Consider the following 17,658-nt stretch of genomic DNA (forward strand, 5'->3'; position numbering starts at 1 on the left):
AGAGACTTGTAAGAAAAAGGAAAACATTTGGTGATCAATGGAATCAAATTAATTTCAGGACTTGGTGGACATGCATAGAATAAGAGGCATGAGTTAGAATCAGCCAAATATTGAAATGGTAGAAGAAAATATTGAAACTCATATTCAGTCTATTTTACATAATTATTTTATCTTTATTGAATGATTCATAATGTATGAGGTAAGCCAATACAGGTTTATGCATAGGCAACTAATGATTGCACAGATCTATCACATGCTTAAATATATTGTTGAAATTGAATTATCATGATCCTTCAAAATGTAAATAGTAAATTATTTAATCAGTCCTATCCTGATTCCATGATGTGCTGAGAGTCCACATGCATGTTTATGAAGCAATCGGTTATCAGGTCTCATACACCATTGGCGTTGATTACCAGATTAAAATTTTGAAGAAAATTCAGCAAATATTTAATCATCTTTGCTATGTGTGCTTTGTTAATTGGTTTATGTCATGTGTTTGCAGAGCAATGCATGTTTTCTGCCAGCCATTCTTAATTATGATTTATTTATGTGTGTGTATGTGTGTATATCCAGAATATATTTCAAAAAGTTTAGATACAGGAAATTAAAACAGATTTCTTTGTTGCAGTGTCTTCAAAGGTTTCAAAGGTGGCAAAACTTCACTTGTTGAAGAAAAGATAGTGCAGAAAATTCACCTCTGGAGGGTTCTATTAAATATTTAGGGCTCATTATAAATCACCAAGTAGGGCCAGGCACGGTGGCGCAAGTGGTTAAAGGTCCTCGCCTTGCATGCCCGGGATCCCATATGGGCGCCGGTTCTAATCCTGGCAGCCCTGCTTCCCTTCCAGCTCCCTGCCTGTGGCCCGGGGAAGCAGTCGAGGACAGTGTCAATCAATACTGCTCAATCTCCTCAATGAGCTCCACCACCATGGCACTATTTATTATACTTTAATTGTCCCAGAATGTTGTTTTATAGCTTTTTATATCAGGGAATGTGTAGAAACTGTATAATAGAAACTGTCATATCCACATATGAGGGCATAATGCATTATGCAACCCCATTACCAAACCAAAGATAGAATCCCGATGATATTCTTAGATATGTCTTGACAATAAAATGCTGGACTCTCTATCAGTGCTTGTACCTGCAATGTCAGGATACACTTAAATAGCAAAATGATGGACTTATGATTATATGAAGGACAATGCTATTGTGATAATATTGGGGAAATTCGTTAGAGAATGTACTTTGGGGAAATGGTAATGGAAATCCCAGAGCTTATAGAGTTGTATCATAAAATTAAAAATACAACAGAAGTGGCAAAATGAAACTATAATAGAAACACTGAAACATTGAGAATAATCCTGGAAACCAATTACAGTTAGGACAGAGAACAAACAGATTTATCCCATAATGACACTCAGCAAGATATAAGATTCCCCAACTCAGAAAAATATATCCATCAAGGATCTCATTCGTATTTGAAAATTAAATAAATATTTCCATAGCAAAAACAAGTTAGAAGGATACACAAAACCTAATCCAACCCTAGAAACACTACCCAAAAAGTAAGAAAGGAATTTAGCCACCCTCCGTGAAGGCAAATGAGAAGGTCTTCCCATTAAAACCCACAAAAGAAACCAAAGTTAAACAAAGAAAACTGAACCTAAAAGTGACAGGACCAAATTTCGTCCTATGAATATTTTTTTTTAAAGATTTATTTTTATTATTTTTTTTATTGGAAAGGCGGACATACAGAGAGAGGAGAGACAGAGAGGAAGATCTTCCGTCCGATGATTCACTCCCCAAGTGAGCGCAACGGGCCGATACTATGCCGATCCCAAGCCAGGAGCCTCTTCCGGGTCTCCCACGCGAGTGCAGGGTCCCAAAGCTTTGGGCCGTCCTCGACTGCTTCCCCGGGCCACAGGCAGGGAGCTGGAAAGGAAGCGGAGCTGCCGGGATTAGAACCGGCGCCCATATGGGATCCCGGGCGTGCAAGGCGAGGACCTTTAACCACTTGCGCCACCGCACCGGGCCCCGTCCTATGAATATTATCTCTTAACAGAAATGGCTTGGATTCATCAATCAAATGGCATAGATTAACAAAATGAGTTAAAAACCAGGACCCATCTATCTTTTGAAAACAAGAGACACATCTAACAAACAAAAGTGCACAGAAACTGTAAGTGAAAGGATGGAAAAGGACATTTTGCACTACTGAAAGGAAAAATGAGCCAGTGCAGCCAGTTTAAGATCAGATGATATATACTTCACCAGGACAAGCATTAAAACAGATGCAGTGGAACATTACATAATCATAAAGGGATCCATCTACCAAAAAGAAATAACAATAATAATTGTATAAACATAAAATATGAGAGCACATAGCTACATGATACAAGTAAGAATGGACATAAATGGAAATAAATTCCAATACAACACTAGTGGGAACAGTAGCACCCTATCAGCCTCAATGGAAATAGTAATGGAAAAGAAACTTGGGGAGGAAGCAAGGGATCTGAAACAGATCATAGAACAATTGTACTTAATTCATATTTATAGAACTTTCATATTATGGCTACTGAATGTATAAACTTTTGTCATCTGTACATGGAATATTCTCCAAGATAGATCATATTATAGCTCATGAAACAGGCCTCAGCATTTTTAATTGAAATCACTCATCTCAATACCTTAGAATATATACCCAGAGATGAGATTACCAGATCATGTGGCGGTATGATTTGGATATAGTTTGAGAATATTCCTGATATGTATATGATGGACACTTGGGTCTATTGTGATATTGGATATTGCTATGGTGGAATCTTTCAGTCGCAGAGTCTTATGTTAGGAGATTAGGTTATCAGGGAGCATTGCCCTTGGAAATACAAAACTGACAATCATAGAAAAGTTTGTGCTCACAGGAGCATACAATTATATGGCAAAGTGACCCTACATGCTTGGATTTGTATGTAAATGGCCACATCTAAGGAAACATGTTATGGGGATGATGTAGTGATGCTCTGAAAAGTTTGAAAGCAAAGAGCATGCACATTCCTTAGGCAGAGACTACCTTACTGGTCACTTTTTCTAGGTGGTTTGGCACAAATTTCTACCTTCTTAATATGTACCAGATACTCTTGTTGGTGTTGGGGACAAAGCATTAAAGAAACAGACACAAATCTATACTTCCTATTGCTTGGTGAGTAATTTTTCCTGTTATTCCTTCTCCAACTTCAATCCATCCCAGTGTCACCCTGCATTTGATTAATAATGTATTTATAGTTAAGTCTTCTGGGGTGATTTCATTCTCAACTGTGAGATTTGACATTGGGGGTGTATTTGGCGATCCAGTGCTAATGTAAAAAATTTCCTGCTACAAACTTCTTGCAATGATTCTGTGAAATGCCAAAACAGAGAGGATTCACTCTGGAAGCCTGAAAAGGACATATTTTTGTCCCTTTAGCTTTGGAAATAATAACAAAGAATATAAAGTTGATTATCAGAGCTTGTTAGGTGGCATAGGAAAGGGATACAGAAAGGGAAGATGTTGATTGAAGGACACAACATTTCAGTAAGACTAAAAGCATACATTTTACTGAATCTTTGAAATTAACTCTAATCACTTTTAATATTTTTCTCTGTACTTCAAAATTGCTGATAGAATGCATTTGATTGAAGGAGGTAATATTTTTGTAAATGGTGAGAATCTTGTTGGAATACCAGCATCCTTTATTCAAAATGCCTTTATTAGAGTTTTGTATGAGATTCTGACTTTTGAATCAAATATAATCCCTGGAATATAACAGCCTAGGGATCTAGTAGTTATATCCTTGCCACACAGGCAAAACATATGTATTCTGTTCCTGCATCACAGCCCATCGTGACTCAGACCCAGCCATCTCAGACTTCTGCAGAGGAGACAGTGATTAGAGGCTCTGTATCTTTCTTGAGTGTCTCTGCTTCTCAAATGCAATGCGTGCATTTTAGTGAAACGTATTTCAGCGAAAAGTACACATTGGATAGTGTTATGGTAATCAATTGCTTTGAATCATTGTATACTATATGAATTGCAGCACATTGTATAAAAATAATTATTACTAAAAATGAATTTGTTAAGTGCTAAATAATAACAATAAATCATTTAGAGAATCTTAAATATCAAGGGAAAACTTAAAAATATATATATGATACTGTCCTTAAAAATGCACAGCTGGAAGATGATATAATCAAACAGTTAAAACATAAAAATTGTCTTTTATCACATACATCAGTTGTGTCACACGCAATAGGGAAATTTTTACTGCATTCAAGTAAATGTTTTCTCCTTGTTCCACATAATATCATACTGAGGTTTCCTGTGCTTGTGGACAGCTGTACCAAGACTAATGAGAACAGGTGTAAAAGAAGGATGATATGTAGCTCTGCAATGTGAGTCTGGCAGAGCAGACATAACATGTCAGCTTCCACAGCAGTCACCACCTCAGACTAACAACATTCATATTTTACAGTAAAAGTTGGACCTTAACAGCTCATATGGGTAATTGTTCCATATTGGATTAAAGAGCATACATGAAAGATCCACCATTGATCTTCCTTTCTGTCTTTGTGCCAGTACCAGGCTGTTTTGATAACCACTGCTCTATAGTATGTCCAGAGGTCCGGGATTGTGATTTCCCCTGCTAACTTCTTATTCTTCAGGATGGTTCTAGCTATTCGTGGTTTTTTGTGTTTCCAGATGAACTCTTGAATCATTGTATCCAGTTCCGTGAAGAATGTTTTGGGCAATTTGATTGGAATTGCATTGAAAATGTATATTGCTTGTGGTAGTATAGACATTTTAATGATATTGATTTTGCCTATCCAGGAGCACGGGATGTTATTCCATCTTTTGAGGTTTTGTTCAATTTCCTTTTTAAATAGTTTGTAGTTTTCTTCGAATAGGTCTCCTACGCTTTTGGTTAAATTTATTCCCAAATACTTCATACTTTTCTCTGCTATTTTGAATGGTATCCTGTTGGTTAGATCTTCTTCCATCTTGGTGTTATTTGCGTACACTATGGCTGTTGATTTTCGTTCGTTAATTTTGTACCCCGCCACTCTGCCAAACTCTCGTATAAGTTCTAGCAGTTTCTGTATTGAGTCTCCTGGTTTTTCTATGTATAGGATTATGTCATCTGCATATAGTGAAAGCTTGACTTCTTCGTTTCCTATACGTATGCCTTTGATTTCTTTTTCTTGTCTTATGGCCTCTGCAAGTACCTCTAGGACTATGTTGAATAGCAGTGGTGATAGCGGGCACCCTTGTCTTGTTCCAGATCGCAGTGGGAAGGGTTCTAGCTTTTCTCCATTCAGTATGATACTGGCATTGGGTTTTTCATAAATTGCTTTGATTATGTTGTGGATTTTCCCATCTATGCCTACTTTGGCTAGAGTTTTTAGCATGAAGAGGTGTTGGATTTTGTCGAAAGCTTTTTCTGCATCTATTGAAACTATTATGTGGTTCTTGTTTTGCAGTTTTTGTATGTGGTTTATAACATTTATGGATTTCCGAATGTTGAACCATCCCTGCATTCCAGGGATGAATCCTACTTGATCCGGATGAATGATCTGTCTGATGATTTTTTGAATTTTATTGGCTAGGATTTTGTTGAGAATTTTAGCATCAATGTTCATCAGAGAAATAGGTCTGTAGTTTTCCTTCTCTGATGGTTCGAAGATCAATGGAATAGAATAGAAGCACCAAAAGGGAACCCACACAAATACAGCCAATTAATCTTTGACAAAAAGACCAATGACAACTCAAGCAAGTGGGAAGGCCTCTTTAATAAATGTTGTTGGGACAACTGGCTGATAGCCTGTAGAAACAAAAAGATAGACCCACATCTATCACCATACACCAAGATCCAATCTACATGGATAAAAGACCTAAACCTACATCCAGAAACCTTCAAACTCTTGCAGGAAAATGTAGGAAATACCCTGCAAGACCTAGGAGTAGGTCCCGACTTTCTAAGAAGGACACCAAAAGCAATAGCAGTTGAGAACAGAATAAACAAATGGGACCTCATCAAACTAAGAAGCTTCTGTACAGCAAGGGAAACAATCAACAAAGTAAAAAAGCAACACACAGAGTGGGAGAAGATCTTTGCACACGATATAGGCGATAGGGGGCTAATTTCCAGGATATACAAAGAACTTCAAAACAACCAAAAAACCAAAACAAACAAACCACTCAAGAAATGGGCACGGGAAATGGGCAAACATTTCACAAAGGAACAAGTCCAAATGGCAAACAAACATATGAAAAAATGTTCCAGCTCCCTAGCAATAAGGGAAATCCAAATTAAAACATCGATGAGGTACCACCTAACACCAGTAAGATTGGCCCACATAAACAAGAACACCAACGACGCTTGCTGGCGAGGATGTGGGGAAAAGGGAACCCTACTCCACTGCTGGTGGAGCTGCAAATTGGTACAGCCTTTATGGAAATCAGTCTGGAGAACACTCAAACAACTCAAAATCTGCATACCATATGACCCAGCAATAGCACTCCTAGGAATATATCCAAAACACCTGTTTTACGACAAACCAACATGCATCCCTATGTTCATTGCAGCACAATCAGTAATTGCAAAAACATGGAAGCAACCGAAATGCCCATCAGCAGAAGATTGGATAAGAAAGCTTTGGTTCATCTACTCCATGGAATACTACTCAGCTATTAAAAAAAACAAAATGCAGTTCTTTGTGGCTAAATGGGCCCAACTGGAAACTATAATGCTAAGGGAAATGAGTGAATCCCAAAAGATTAGATACCACATGTTTGCCTTGATTTAACCTGTAATTTTTTGTTTGGTTGTTTGTTATTTTTTGAACCTGTCATTGATACTGTCTCAACCCAGATGTTTCGAAGAATGGAACTTGCATTATTTTTAACATATTGTTTACCCATTACTATGTCAATTAATTCCATAATGTTGTATATTGATACTGAGGCCTTGTTGGGGCTTTTAACTGACCGGATCTTTACTCTGTTAGACCTATCTTCAGACCATAGAAGGTCTCCCCAAGAGGCCACTGAACTTATCTGGACAATAAGACGCTGAACTTTATGCTAGGCATGTGTTTGCAAGCAATGAATCTCAACTGAACTTGAACTGTGGTTATGCAACAAGGTGGAGGAATCCACCATGGGGGGAGGGGTATGGGAGGGGTGGGGGGAATCCCCAGCGCCTATAAAACTGTACTACATAATACAATGTAAGCAACAATAAAAAAAAAAGAGTAAAAGGATCTATCAAATTCAGCATTTTGATCTAATATTGACTATATTTTATTAATGAACATAAAATCCAATTAAAAAAAAAAAAAGAAAGATCCACCAGCATGGAACCAAGAGTATGACTATTTATATGCAGGTGGGGCACATGCTTAAGAATAAAAATATCACCATTTAAAAGTCAGATGGTGTTGGATTCATAAACAGGCCCAAGGAATATAGCAGTTGTAATTGGGTTATAGATTCACCTTTAGGTAAGACAAAACAAAGAGGCAGCTCATTTGTATAGCTTTAAGAGTCTAGTGCCTGTACTTCAGCATGTGTGAAATATAAAGGATTGTGAGTGAAACGTGTAGAGGAGACTGATGGAGAGATGGCAGAACACAGGTGACTGGATGTGACATAGTTAATAAGTTTTCTTGACCTTCGCACACTGTCTTGCTGATTTGTACAGGGCCTTTCTCTCCCCCAGAAATAGTTACTCTGGAGTAGGATAAAGTAGAGGAAATGCATTCTGCATTCTGCTATGAGTGCAGATGCCCTGGTCCATGGAACTGTCCCTGGTAAACAAATATCACTTCTCCTGAGTAGGATGGGGAGAGGGCAGTTTCCTGATTTCAGGAGCTGTGTTGTTTCACGGAGATGCTGACAGCACAGCTGAACCAGCAGGGATGCAACCACAAAACTCTGGAGCAGTGGGGATAGCTTGACAAACCCAACTGTGTCTTTTACTTGTCATGAAGTCAAACTTATAGTTTACCTTTGTCTGTAGACAAGGACTGAGAGCAGACAACCTGCCCAGGCAGGCCTGCCTTGAGAAATAAGTCCACCAGTGAGAAGAGTGGAACCCAGCTGCTCTCCTCTTCTGTCTTCTAGAAACCAGTAAAGTTCATTTTTTTCCCCCTGGAGTGGCTCCTGTTGAAATGATGCCAAGAACAGATCTGTCGTGCATCTACAGGTGAAATGACACTTGTGGGCCTGGAGGGAGATGAGGCGGTGCCATCTCTTCCCTATAACCACATCTTGGGCATACATCTAACAGTGAATTCACCTCAGAAGCTTAGCTGGGCAAATGTCTTTCTCTGTGTCATGTGCAGAAATCACCAAGAGCAGGTGAGTTTGGGGATGAAGCATGGCGGTTTTCAGGAAAACATTTGGAAACTTCCCTGTTTATTGTATCAATCTTTAATTGATGAAATAGTCAATTTTGTGACTTATGTAAGTACATATATGAATATGATTGGAAAAGTACAGTTGCAGGTTTGATGTACTTGAAATGAAATTGTATTCTGCTTTTCTTACAATAATATTTATTCAATTTACCTGATGTTATTTATTTCAATTAGATTTTATATCTTAGATGGACCAAATCTGAACTAATTCAGTATGATTTGGTGCTATTCATTTTCCCCTAAATGTTGGAAGTATTTTAAGTTATATCTCAAAATTTGCACCACTATTTCTCTTCAAGGATAATAAAGCATGCATGCATTTTTAACACTAAATGGTAGTGTTTTCCATTAGTAGTCATCAACATGTTTCCATTATAGTGCTTGTTAATAATGTCTTTTATTATCATAAAATGCCTATAAATATTATGATCTATTTATACTACAATTAAAATATTAGCTTAGTTAAAATATACATGAAAGTAAATCAACAGAAGACAAATACTTTCTTTTTAAAATTGTTTTTATTACAAAAGCATATTTATGGAGAGAGAGAGACAGAGAGAAAAAATATATTGAATTTGCTGCTTCTATTCCCAGCAACAAGGGCTGGAGCTTAGCTGATCTGAATCAAAAAATTTTTTCTTGGTCTCCCTTGTGGATGTAGCCTACCAAGGCTTTTGGTCATGTTCTGCTGCTTTCCCAGGCCATAAGCATGGAGATGTATGGAAAATAAAGCATCTGGAACACGAACTGGCACCAATATGAGATGTTGGTATTTGTAGATAGAGGATGAGAACATTGAGTGATGACACTTATCCACAAATACTTTCTTATAACACCTTTTGAGGTAGTATTAAGTTTTTTAAAATTTACAAACTGTAATAAAATTTACAAAATGTAATACTGATAAAAGTGTTGAAGTTTTTAGAGAGGTGAGAGAACTAATTCACAATATACAGTGACATTAATGTACATAATAGAAAATGGTCAACACATCAAAATTATTGATTTCCTTCACAGGTTGCAAACATTTCACAACTTTCCTTAACTAATGTCCAACTCTAGTCACAGCAGAGTTAAAGTGCTCTAGAATGTTTATAATGGAAACGTGCAGGAAGCAAAATGCCATTTTAAATGAATTATCCATTTTTAGCTGCACAGGTATAACATCGACTGATTTTTCAAATATTACATATTAGGATTTAAAATTCTTATTTTACAATTCTTGCATTCCTGCTTTAAGGAGGACCTTAATTTAGGTAACCTCATCCTATGTGGTCTGATGAGAGAACATAAAGCACAGAACTCGTTATTCATTTTTTTCTAAGTTTATCCAATGAGAGTATCTCTAGGGCTGCCACATCCTTGTTGGAGTGCTGCACAGTTGTGCATGTTATTCAGAAGTTAAAATACAGTCTTATTCTCTCCTGGTGCTTAGTTCATTCTAATGCTTCTAAAATGCACTTTTAGGCAGGATTATTGGAAAAAGTTCTGGGTCTCCCCAAAACCAATGTGTATGACTTCCTATTACCCTAGTGTAATTTTTGTCTCCTACCTCTCCAGCGGTTTTTTTTTTTTTCCTTAATATTCATCATAAAAACCTTGGGAATTAAATTATCAGACTGTGAAACTGTTTTATAAAACCCATAGGTGACACACTGAAGTTAACCAATTCTGTTGTGAGCTTACCCTATCTATTGCTCTGGGGTTTGTCCGTGTTGTTGAACAAATCCTTATGTGGAGCTAATTGTGGTGGAACTCTTTATGTGATGATTCTACCAGTTGATTCAATTCCATCAATAAACACTATCAATCTAGTGACATATATCTCTTCATTTGAAATTCCTATTACATTATAGTGCTGTGAATATTATGTGCCTTAAGAATTATGTAAACTCATGAAGATATTTGGATGCAAAAATCACTCTAGCTTCACTCATAAACACCAATGTAATTTACTACTCATAATTGAACAAATCTTTAATAATTGATACTGTTAAAAAGAAAGGAAAAGATAGTTTATATTATTTTGGGGAGGCCTCATTGTGGTTAAGCTGTCCCTAGAACACTGTCATGTTACATCATTATGTAAATTCAAGCTCTGGTTACTGAATGTTCCTGATTCAATGTCCTGTTGCTAATGCACTTGGGAAGCAATATCTGAGGGGTAAAGTACTTGGACCTCATGTACACATAACAGAAAGAAGTGGAGTTCAAAGCCTTAATTTTGGCCAGTTACAGTCATCAACTAGATAGGCCTTTGGGGGAGTTAAGCATTCGCTGGAAGACTGATTCTCACTTTCTCTCCCTCTCTCTCTCTCATTTCCTTTTGAACAAATCATTCAAAAATGTATTTCCATACAAGTTACTCCTGAATTTTTCCACAAGGGTGTGCAGGTGGGCTCTCACTGTCATTGCAGTTTTTCTCTCATATGTACATATTGGTGTAGCCCCGGACATTTCATCCTTGGTCTTTACTTCCTTGCCCATTTCATTGTGATATTTGTTTCACCAGGAGCTATGACTAGATAAAGAGTTTGGAGTTTAATATGAAAGCCAGAATAAAGAGTGTGAACATTTTTCACACTTCTGTGCTCAGGGTCTTCACTGTCAGTCCCAGTAACACCAGGCTAGCACGTAATGCAGTGAGACCTGAGTTGCACATTCACAGCTCGGAAGTGTTCATTTGTTGAAAAAAAAATATCCAATTCCTTCTGTATCATGGTTATACAACAGGTTACCATGCCCAAATTTTGTTAATCTCATTTCTCTCAGGCAAGTAGTATTTAACACAAATTCTGCTACTCTTCCATGATGGCAATGCCAGGTAATTTATAAAAATGTAGCACAGAAAGTTTACTTTGAAGTTCACGTAAATGTGTTATTTTCATGCTTACACGTATTTTATATGTAGACTACTATTACTTTTTGATTATGGGAATTAGGACAACTTTCAAGAGAAATCATGTAAACATTTTACTTCACCTGCTGATGTTCATTCACTTTAGCCACACATTCTTCAGCCAATTTGTATGACATGGAAAATCTCATTGGACATGGAAGTTTGAAGGTCTTCAAGATCAAATTTGTTTCACAACATGGTGACAAATTCAGACTGAGGGTCACATGTTAGGCAACATCACACAAATAATTCTGTAGTAGAAGAGGCAAATACTGAAATTCTTACCCAGTATTCTTTACTTTTATTTGTTAATTTATTTTTTTTAGGTACCTGAAATATTTTCAGTATGTTGAGAAGAATAAAGTCATCAGTAACGTTATTTAAAAATGGATATTTTTTTCAAGCTGGCATTGGAATGTTAGCCAATGCTTTCCTCCTTATCTTCCACATCTTCACACTCCACCAGGTTCATAGGCCAAGGCCCATTGATATAGTCACCTGTCACTTGGCTTCTGTCCACATTGTAATGCTACTTACTAGACTGGATATTTTGTCTGAAGACATGTTCAAATTGCTGAATTTTCCAAATGAATTAAAATGTAAGTTTTGTTCTATGTGAATAGAGTGACACAGAATATCTCCATCTCCAATACCTACCTTTTGAGCATCACTCAGGTCATCACCATCAGTCCCAGCTCCTTCTGCTTGTCAAGATTTAAACAGAAACTCACACATTATATTGTCATTGCTTTCTTCTGTGTTTGGTCCCTCAACCTGTCTTCCAATAGCCACCTGATCATCTACACTGTAGCTCATTCCAACAGGACCAATCTACTCAACGTCAGTAAATACTGCTCACTTTCCACGATGAACTCCATCATCATGGCACTATTAATCTCACTTGCTTTGTTCCAGAACATCTTCTTTGTAGGAATCATGCTGCTCTCCAGCATGTACATGATGATTTTCTTATGTAGCCATCAGAGGAAGTCTAAGTACCTTCACAGCATGAGCATTTCCCCAAGAATTTCCCCAGCAAAACGGGCCACCTGTACTGTCTTAGTGCTTGTGAGTTTCTTTGTGATAATGTACTGTGTGGATGTCATCATCTCATCCTTCTCAACTGCATTGCAGAAATATGACCCAATTGTCTTGGATATTCAGAAGCTTGTGGGAAACATCTACGCAGTTGTGAGTCCACTGGTGCTTATCAGTTCTGATAAAAGAATAATTGGTATTCTGCAAAAGTTGATGGAAATAAAAACAGTTTTGTCAAGTTGATGAAAAAACCTGAAATGTGAATACTTTCATCTGCTAAATAAAATAATCCCAGATTTTAATCTTACATAAATATACAGAATTTATTGTTATTTTCAACTTGTATATGCACTTTGGAACTCCCACTATCTGCATGCCTCTCATAATTCAAAGTTCTTCCTGCATTGAAATTTATGTCCCTTATGCTTTCCTAACTTAATGAATGAGAATGTTCCTTCATTCTGTTCATATTAATTTCCCTTCGCTACATAATTCCTAAGAGTTTGTAATTGAGAAAGTAATGTATATCTTAAATCTGTATTAATAATTGCATGAGATTTGCTCATCAGATGTAAATCAATACATTTAGCAGTCATTATTCAACATATAAAATTAAAAAGCATGTGTTCATACCAACGAATAAATTTTTAAGTAGATGAAGCAGTGAGGGCTAAGACACATTTTGTTTTGTAGAGCAAATAATTTAATTGAAATTCTATGCTCTAGGAAATAAATCATAATTCTTTAGCTCAATGTCACAAAATAAAAGCTACGTCATGCTGACAGAATGTATCTTAACAGTTATATAACAGGTTATCATAATTATGTGTCTCTCTAAATCTCAAGACTCTAGTTTACTCATTAAAAATGTTTACAAATCCTAGTGGAGACCCATCTACAAAATTGTTCAACATTATTTCTTAAAGTTACAAGGTGCTGGGGCAACAGAGTTTAATAGATGTGCCCAAGATTCACCTATTCTTCCACAGGAAAGAAACAAAATATTAAATGGAAACTTGGATTTTGGAGTACGTATCAGAGCAAGATCCCTGGAACCAAGTAAAGGAGCATTATGAAATTTTGGCATGATAGTTTGGAGATAGAAACAAAGGCAAAGCCAATGTGCAACACAGTCCAGTGCTGGGCAATCAAATTGCAGGGGGAAATATAAAGAGGAGAGCTTCAACATAGGACCTCTGCATAAACAACATACATTGGCAACTCTAAATTCAAGAGGAATCTGCAGTTGTTACTAGGTTCCCAATAAGGTCAGCTAATTTTATCCTTCCTCATTTTATCATCAGGTCACTATTTGCTATTGTAATGTCCCAAGCATACTGGGATCCATTAGCAGGGCTTCCTTGATTCCCCCTCAGATTTCCACCAGAGGAGGCCAGTTCACATGCCAGGTAGTAATTATCCTCCAATCGCTGTAGTGTCTTGGGTTTGCTCACCTGTGCTGCTGCCATTGCTAGCCCTGCTCTCATGAGTTCAGCTCTTTAGGTGGTAGCTGGGATGTTGAGCATCCAGTAAACTCTGAGACCCATCACCAATACCCAGACTCCAGGTCCATTGATGAATGTTGGAGTACTGTGAACATAAAGCCCAGAACCTGTAGCTTTGGTATCACCCTCCAGTGAAAACTGAGTTAGTGTACTCACTCCACTCTCCTAAGACTCTGACATCCATTAGCATCAGCTGAGGATCTGTTTTCCTGCAAAACTCTTAGCTTTACCTATGAACAAAGATCCTTGAATGGCAATGATTAAGAGATGGTTCTCCACCTAGACATGCTCTGAGTAATCCATTGATTCCATAGCTACCAGAGATCTCCACGGCTTACACTGACAATAGCAAACTAAGATGTGGGAATAATACAGCATCCAGTTGAAACTGAAGCCAAATTGAAAAATGAAGGCACATTGGTTTGAAAAAAATCCCTTTACCATGCAGGTCACACTTTTATAGTGAAGTGATGACTGATTTGCCAGATATCAATGCAGTGAAACAAGAGGTGTGAAAAAGCAGTGAAATATTCAGCCTTCAAAGAAAGACAAGGGTTTTTTAAAATATTCTAGTGAAAAGTTTGAGGAAATGCCTGATAAAGAACATAAAATCATTATTATAAAGGTGATGAAACAGATACAGAAGAATGCAAATATGAAGTGGAAGAAAACCTAGGGAAACAATACCTGATAAGAGTTTGAAGACTCTTCAAGACCATCTGAGGTCTTGAATAGCAAGCAAATATTAATAAGAAACATCATAAAATGAATTTAAAGATACCTTTGAAGTCTTAAACAACTGGTCAGACCAAGCAGAAAAAAGAATATGTGAGTTTGAGTATGAAATATTCCATTCACACAAATGAAAGATAAAGGCAGCTTCAGGATTTTGGGGACATCATCCAATGAAGAAACTGTCGATTATTTTGAGAAAGATATAAGTTAAGGGTGTGGGAGCATAGAAAACCTTTGGAATTAAATAGTTGAAAAATTCCACAACCTGGAGAATAACATTCAAATCGATAGGAGGCCCATGCATTCTCTAATAAATAACCAGAAGAAAACCTCAAATCCATGTATCATACTTTAGCTCTAAGAAAACACAGAGAAAACTAAAATTTATACATTGAAGCTACCCTCATAAAAATTAAGGAAGAAATGGTTAATTCCCAAGATAATTATCAAAGAAACTCATCCCTGCCACATAAAAAAGCCTTAGAGGACATCCTGCAGTGAGTTTAACATAGAAGCAAAAGAAAAACTATCTTGAAACCATATCTGATGAACAAAAGCAAAAGGATTATCAATAAGTTTAATATAGTTTCTTAGCAGATCAAATCTAAGAGCACAACAGAAGAATCATCCACCATGGTCAAGCGGGATATACCCAAAGGACACAGGGCTGACTCAAGATAGAGTCAATGTGCCAGGCACACTGGTTCAGTGATTTTATCCTTGCCTGGCATGCAATAGGATCTTGTATGGGCACTGGTTTATGTTCTGGCTGCTCCAGCTCTCTGCTTGTGGCCTGGGAAAGCAACAGAGGATGGCTCAAATCCTTTGGACACCACAATTTTTTTGTAGACTCAGAAGAAACTCTAGCTCCTGAAGTCAAGTTGGCTCAGGTTCAGCCAGTGCAATCATTTGTGGAGTGAACCAGGAAATGGAAAATCTTTCTTTGTGTTTCCCTCTTTTTGTACATCTCCATTTACAATTACATAATTAAAATCAAATGAACATTTAAAAATGATATATAGTGAAAAACTATAGCACATTATATCAATAGAATGAAGGCTAATAATTAGATTATCTTCTAATTAATTGTAGAAATGGCATTTGATGAAATCCTTCATCCATTCATGCATAAAGTTCTCATAATGAAAGGTACAAGTCCTATGTAAAAATGTCAGCAAATAACATGCTAAATAGGGAAAAAGCTAAAAGTATTTCTACTTAATTAGGGAATCAGACATAGTGCCCTTTCTGTCTGCTCCAATTCAACCTAGAGATTTTAGGATACACATCTGGATAAAAAATGCTTATGAATAGAAAATAAAGAAGCAAAATTATGCCTGGTTTAAAAAGACAGTAAACTAAAGAACTCCATTAAATTTGTTTTAAATTAGAGAGGGTAAAACGGAATATGGAACTGTATCATAAAATGATAGCAAGAACGATAAAACTAAAGATTAATCAATTACTTAAAATAAATTAGGTATATAAATTTATTAAAAGTTGTAGGGTACAAATACACACAAATCTCAAAAGTGTCTTCATATTTCACATATATATATGTATATGCAATTAAAAAATAATTTGGAAGATATTTGCAGTGAGAATTTAAAAGCATTAATTAAAAAGTTGCACACACACATGCACACATTGGAAACACTCCAATTTCATGAATTTTTAAAGAATTAACTTTTTAAAATATTGATGCTAATAAAAATATCTAACTCACTGTCTTCCAATAGAATATTTTCTCTTATTATTTTATTAAATAATTTGCAAACCCAGCTTCTCTTTCTGCACCTTCTGGGACTCCCATCACTCTTATATTTGGCCTTTTTTAAAGAAAGATTTATTTATTTGTATTGGAAAGGCAGATGTACAGTGAGAGGAGAGACATCGAGGAAAATCTTCCATCTGATGATTCACTCCTCAAGTGGCTGTAACGGCCAGTTCTGTGCTTGTCTCAAGCCAGGAACTTCCTTCTGGGTCTACCATGCCCCCTTGGCCATCCCTGACTGCTTTCCCAGGCCACAAGCAGGGAGATGGATGTGAAGTGGAGCTGCAGGAATTAGAACTGGCGCCCATATGGGATCCTGGCATAGTCAAGACGAGGACCTTCATCACTATGCTATTGCACCAGGCCAGTATTTGACCTTTTAATAGTGCCTCTCAATTCTTGAATACTTTTTGTGGCCTGATCCAACTTTGCTTTGAGTTTTTCTAGGTGTCACCCTGGTGACAGGAAATATCTGCCAGTTCTGAGAATTTTTTTCTTCTGCCTCCTCCATTCTATTTTGGAGACGCTCCACTGTACTTGTAGTTTGCTCCACTGTATTCTTCATTTCTGATATATCAGCTTTCATTTGATTCATTTCCAGCGTGACATGTTCATTAAAATCCTTGAATGCGTGCTTCATGTGCTTCTCATTCTTGATAAAAAGTTTTGTAACAAGTGTTTTGAATTATATATCCCCCATTTTCTCAATGTCTTCCTCTGTGAACTCAGGTTGACAAAGGGTTTTGCTCTTTTGCAGGGCAGTCTTCAGTAACATTCATTGAGACTCTGACTCTTCTTTTGCTCTTGGTCATTGCACTTCTGGTTAGCAGAATCTTCTCCATAGGATAGATTTATGCTGTGCCTCCCACAGGTCCACAGTTCAATTTTACTTATTGATGTTGATACACAGCCCTTTATTTGCACTGAGTTGCGCCGAACCCCAGGGAATTCCAGGTGTGGGTTCTTAGATTTCCACCATGCTCTCTGTAGCCACAGCTCATGGCTCACCAGTCTCCACATCCTGTGACATTATGCTGAGGCTGCACTGTTGTCTCTACAACCTTTTTCTTACTTCCAGTTGGAGCAGGTCCCAGGATTAGAGAGGCACCAGTTGTCCTATATGGCTAGGTTGTTGGTGCTGCTGCTGTTGCTGAAATCTGTAGGCCATTAGGTCTGAGGGCCACACAGACCCATTTTGACCTGTACAATGCCATAATCGGTAATATTTCCCTGTGGGACC

The 17,658-nt window shown here is 37.2% G+C and overlaps 1 protein-coding gene across 1 annotated transcript; it reads left to right on the plus strand.

The window, feature by feature from the left end:
* The first annotated feature begins 11,712 nt into the window (after positions 1-11,712).
* On the plus strand, positions 11,713-12,647 carry LOC121148919 (putative vomeronasal receptor-like protein 4). Its single transcript, XM_040969294.1, is given in 2 exon segments — positions 11,713-11,968; positions 11,971-12,647. Coding segments are annotated over 2 exon segments (933 nt in total).
* The last annotated feature ends 5,011 nt before the right edge of the window (positions 12,648-17,658 follow it).

This window comes from Ochotona curzoniae, unplaced genomic scaffold (genome assembly GCF_017591425.1).
Source record: "Ochotona curzoniae isolate NIBS_2020 unplaced genomic scaffold, NIBS_Ocur_1.0 contig_1855, whole genome shotgun sequence".
In the NCBI taxonomy this organism is placed as follows: Eukaryota; Metazoa; Chordata; class Mammalia; order Lagomorpha; family Ochotonidae; genus Ochotona; species Ochotona curzoniae.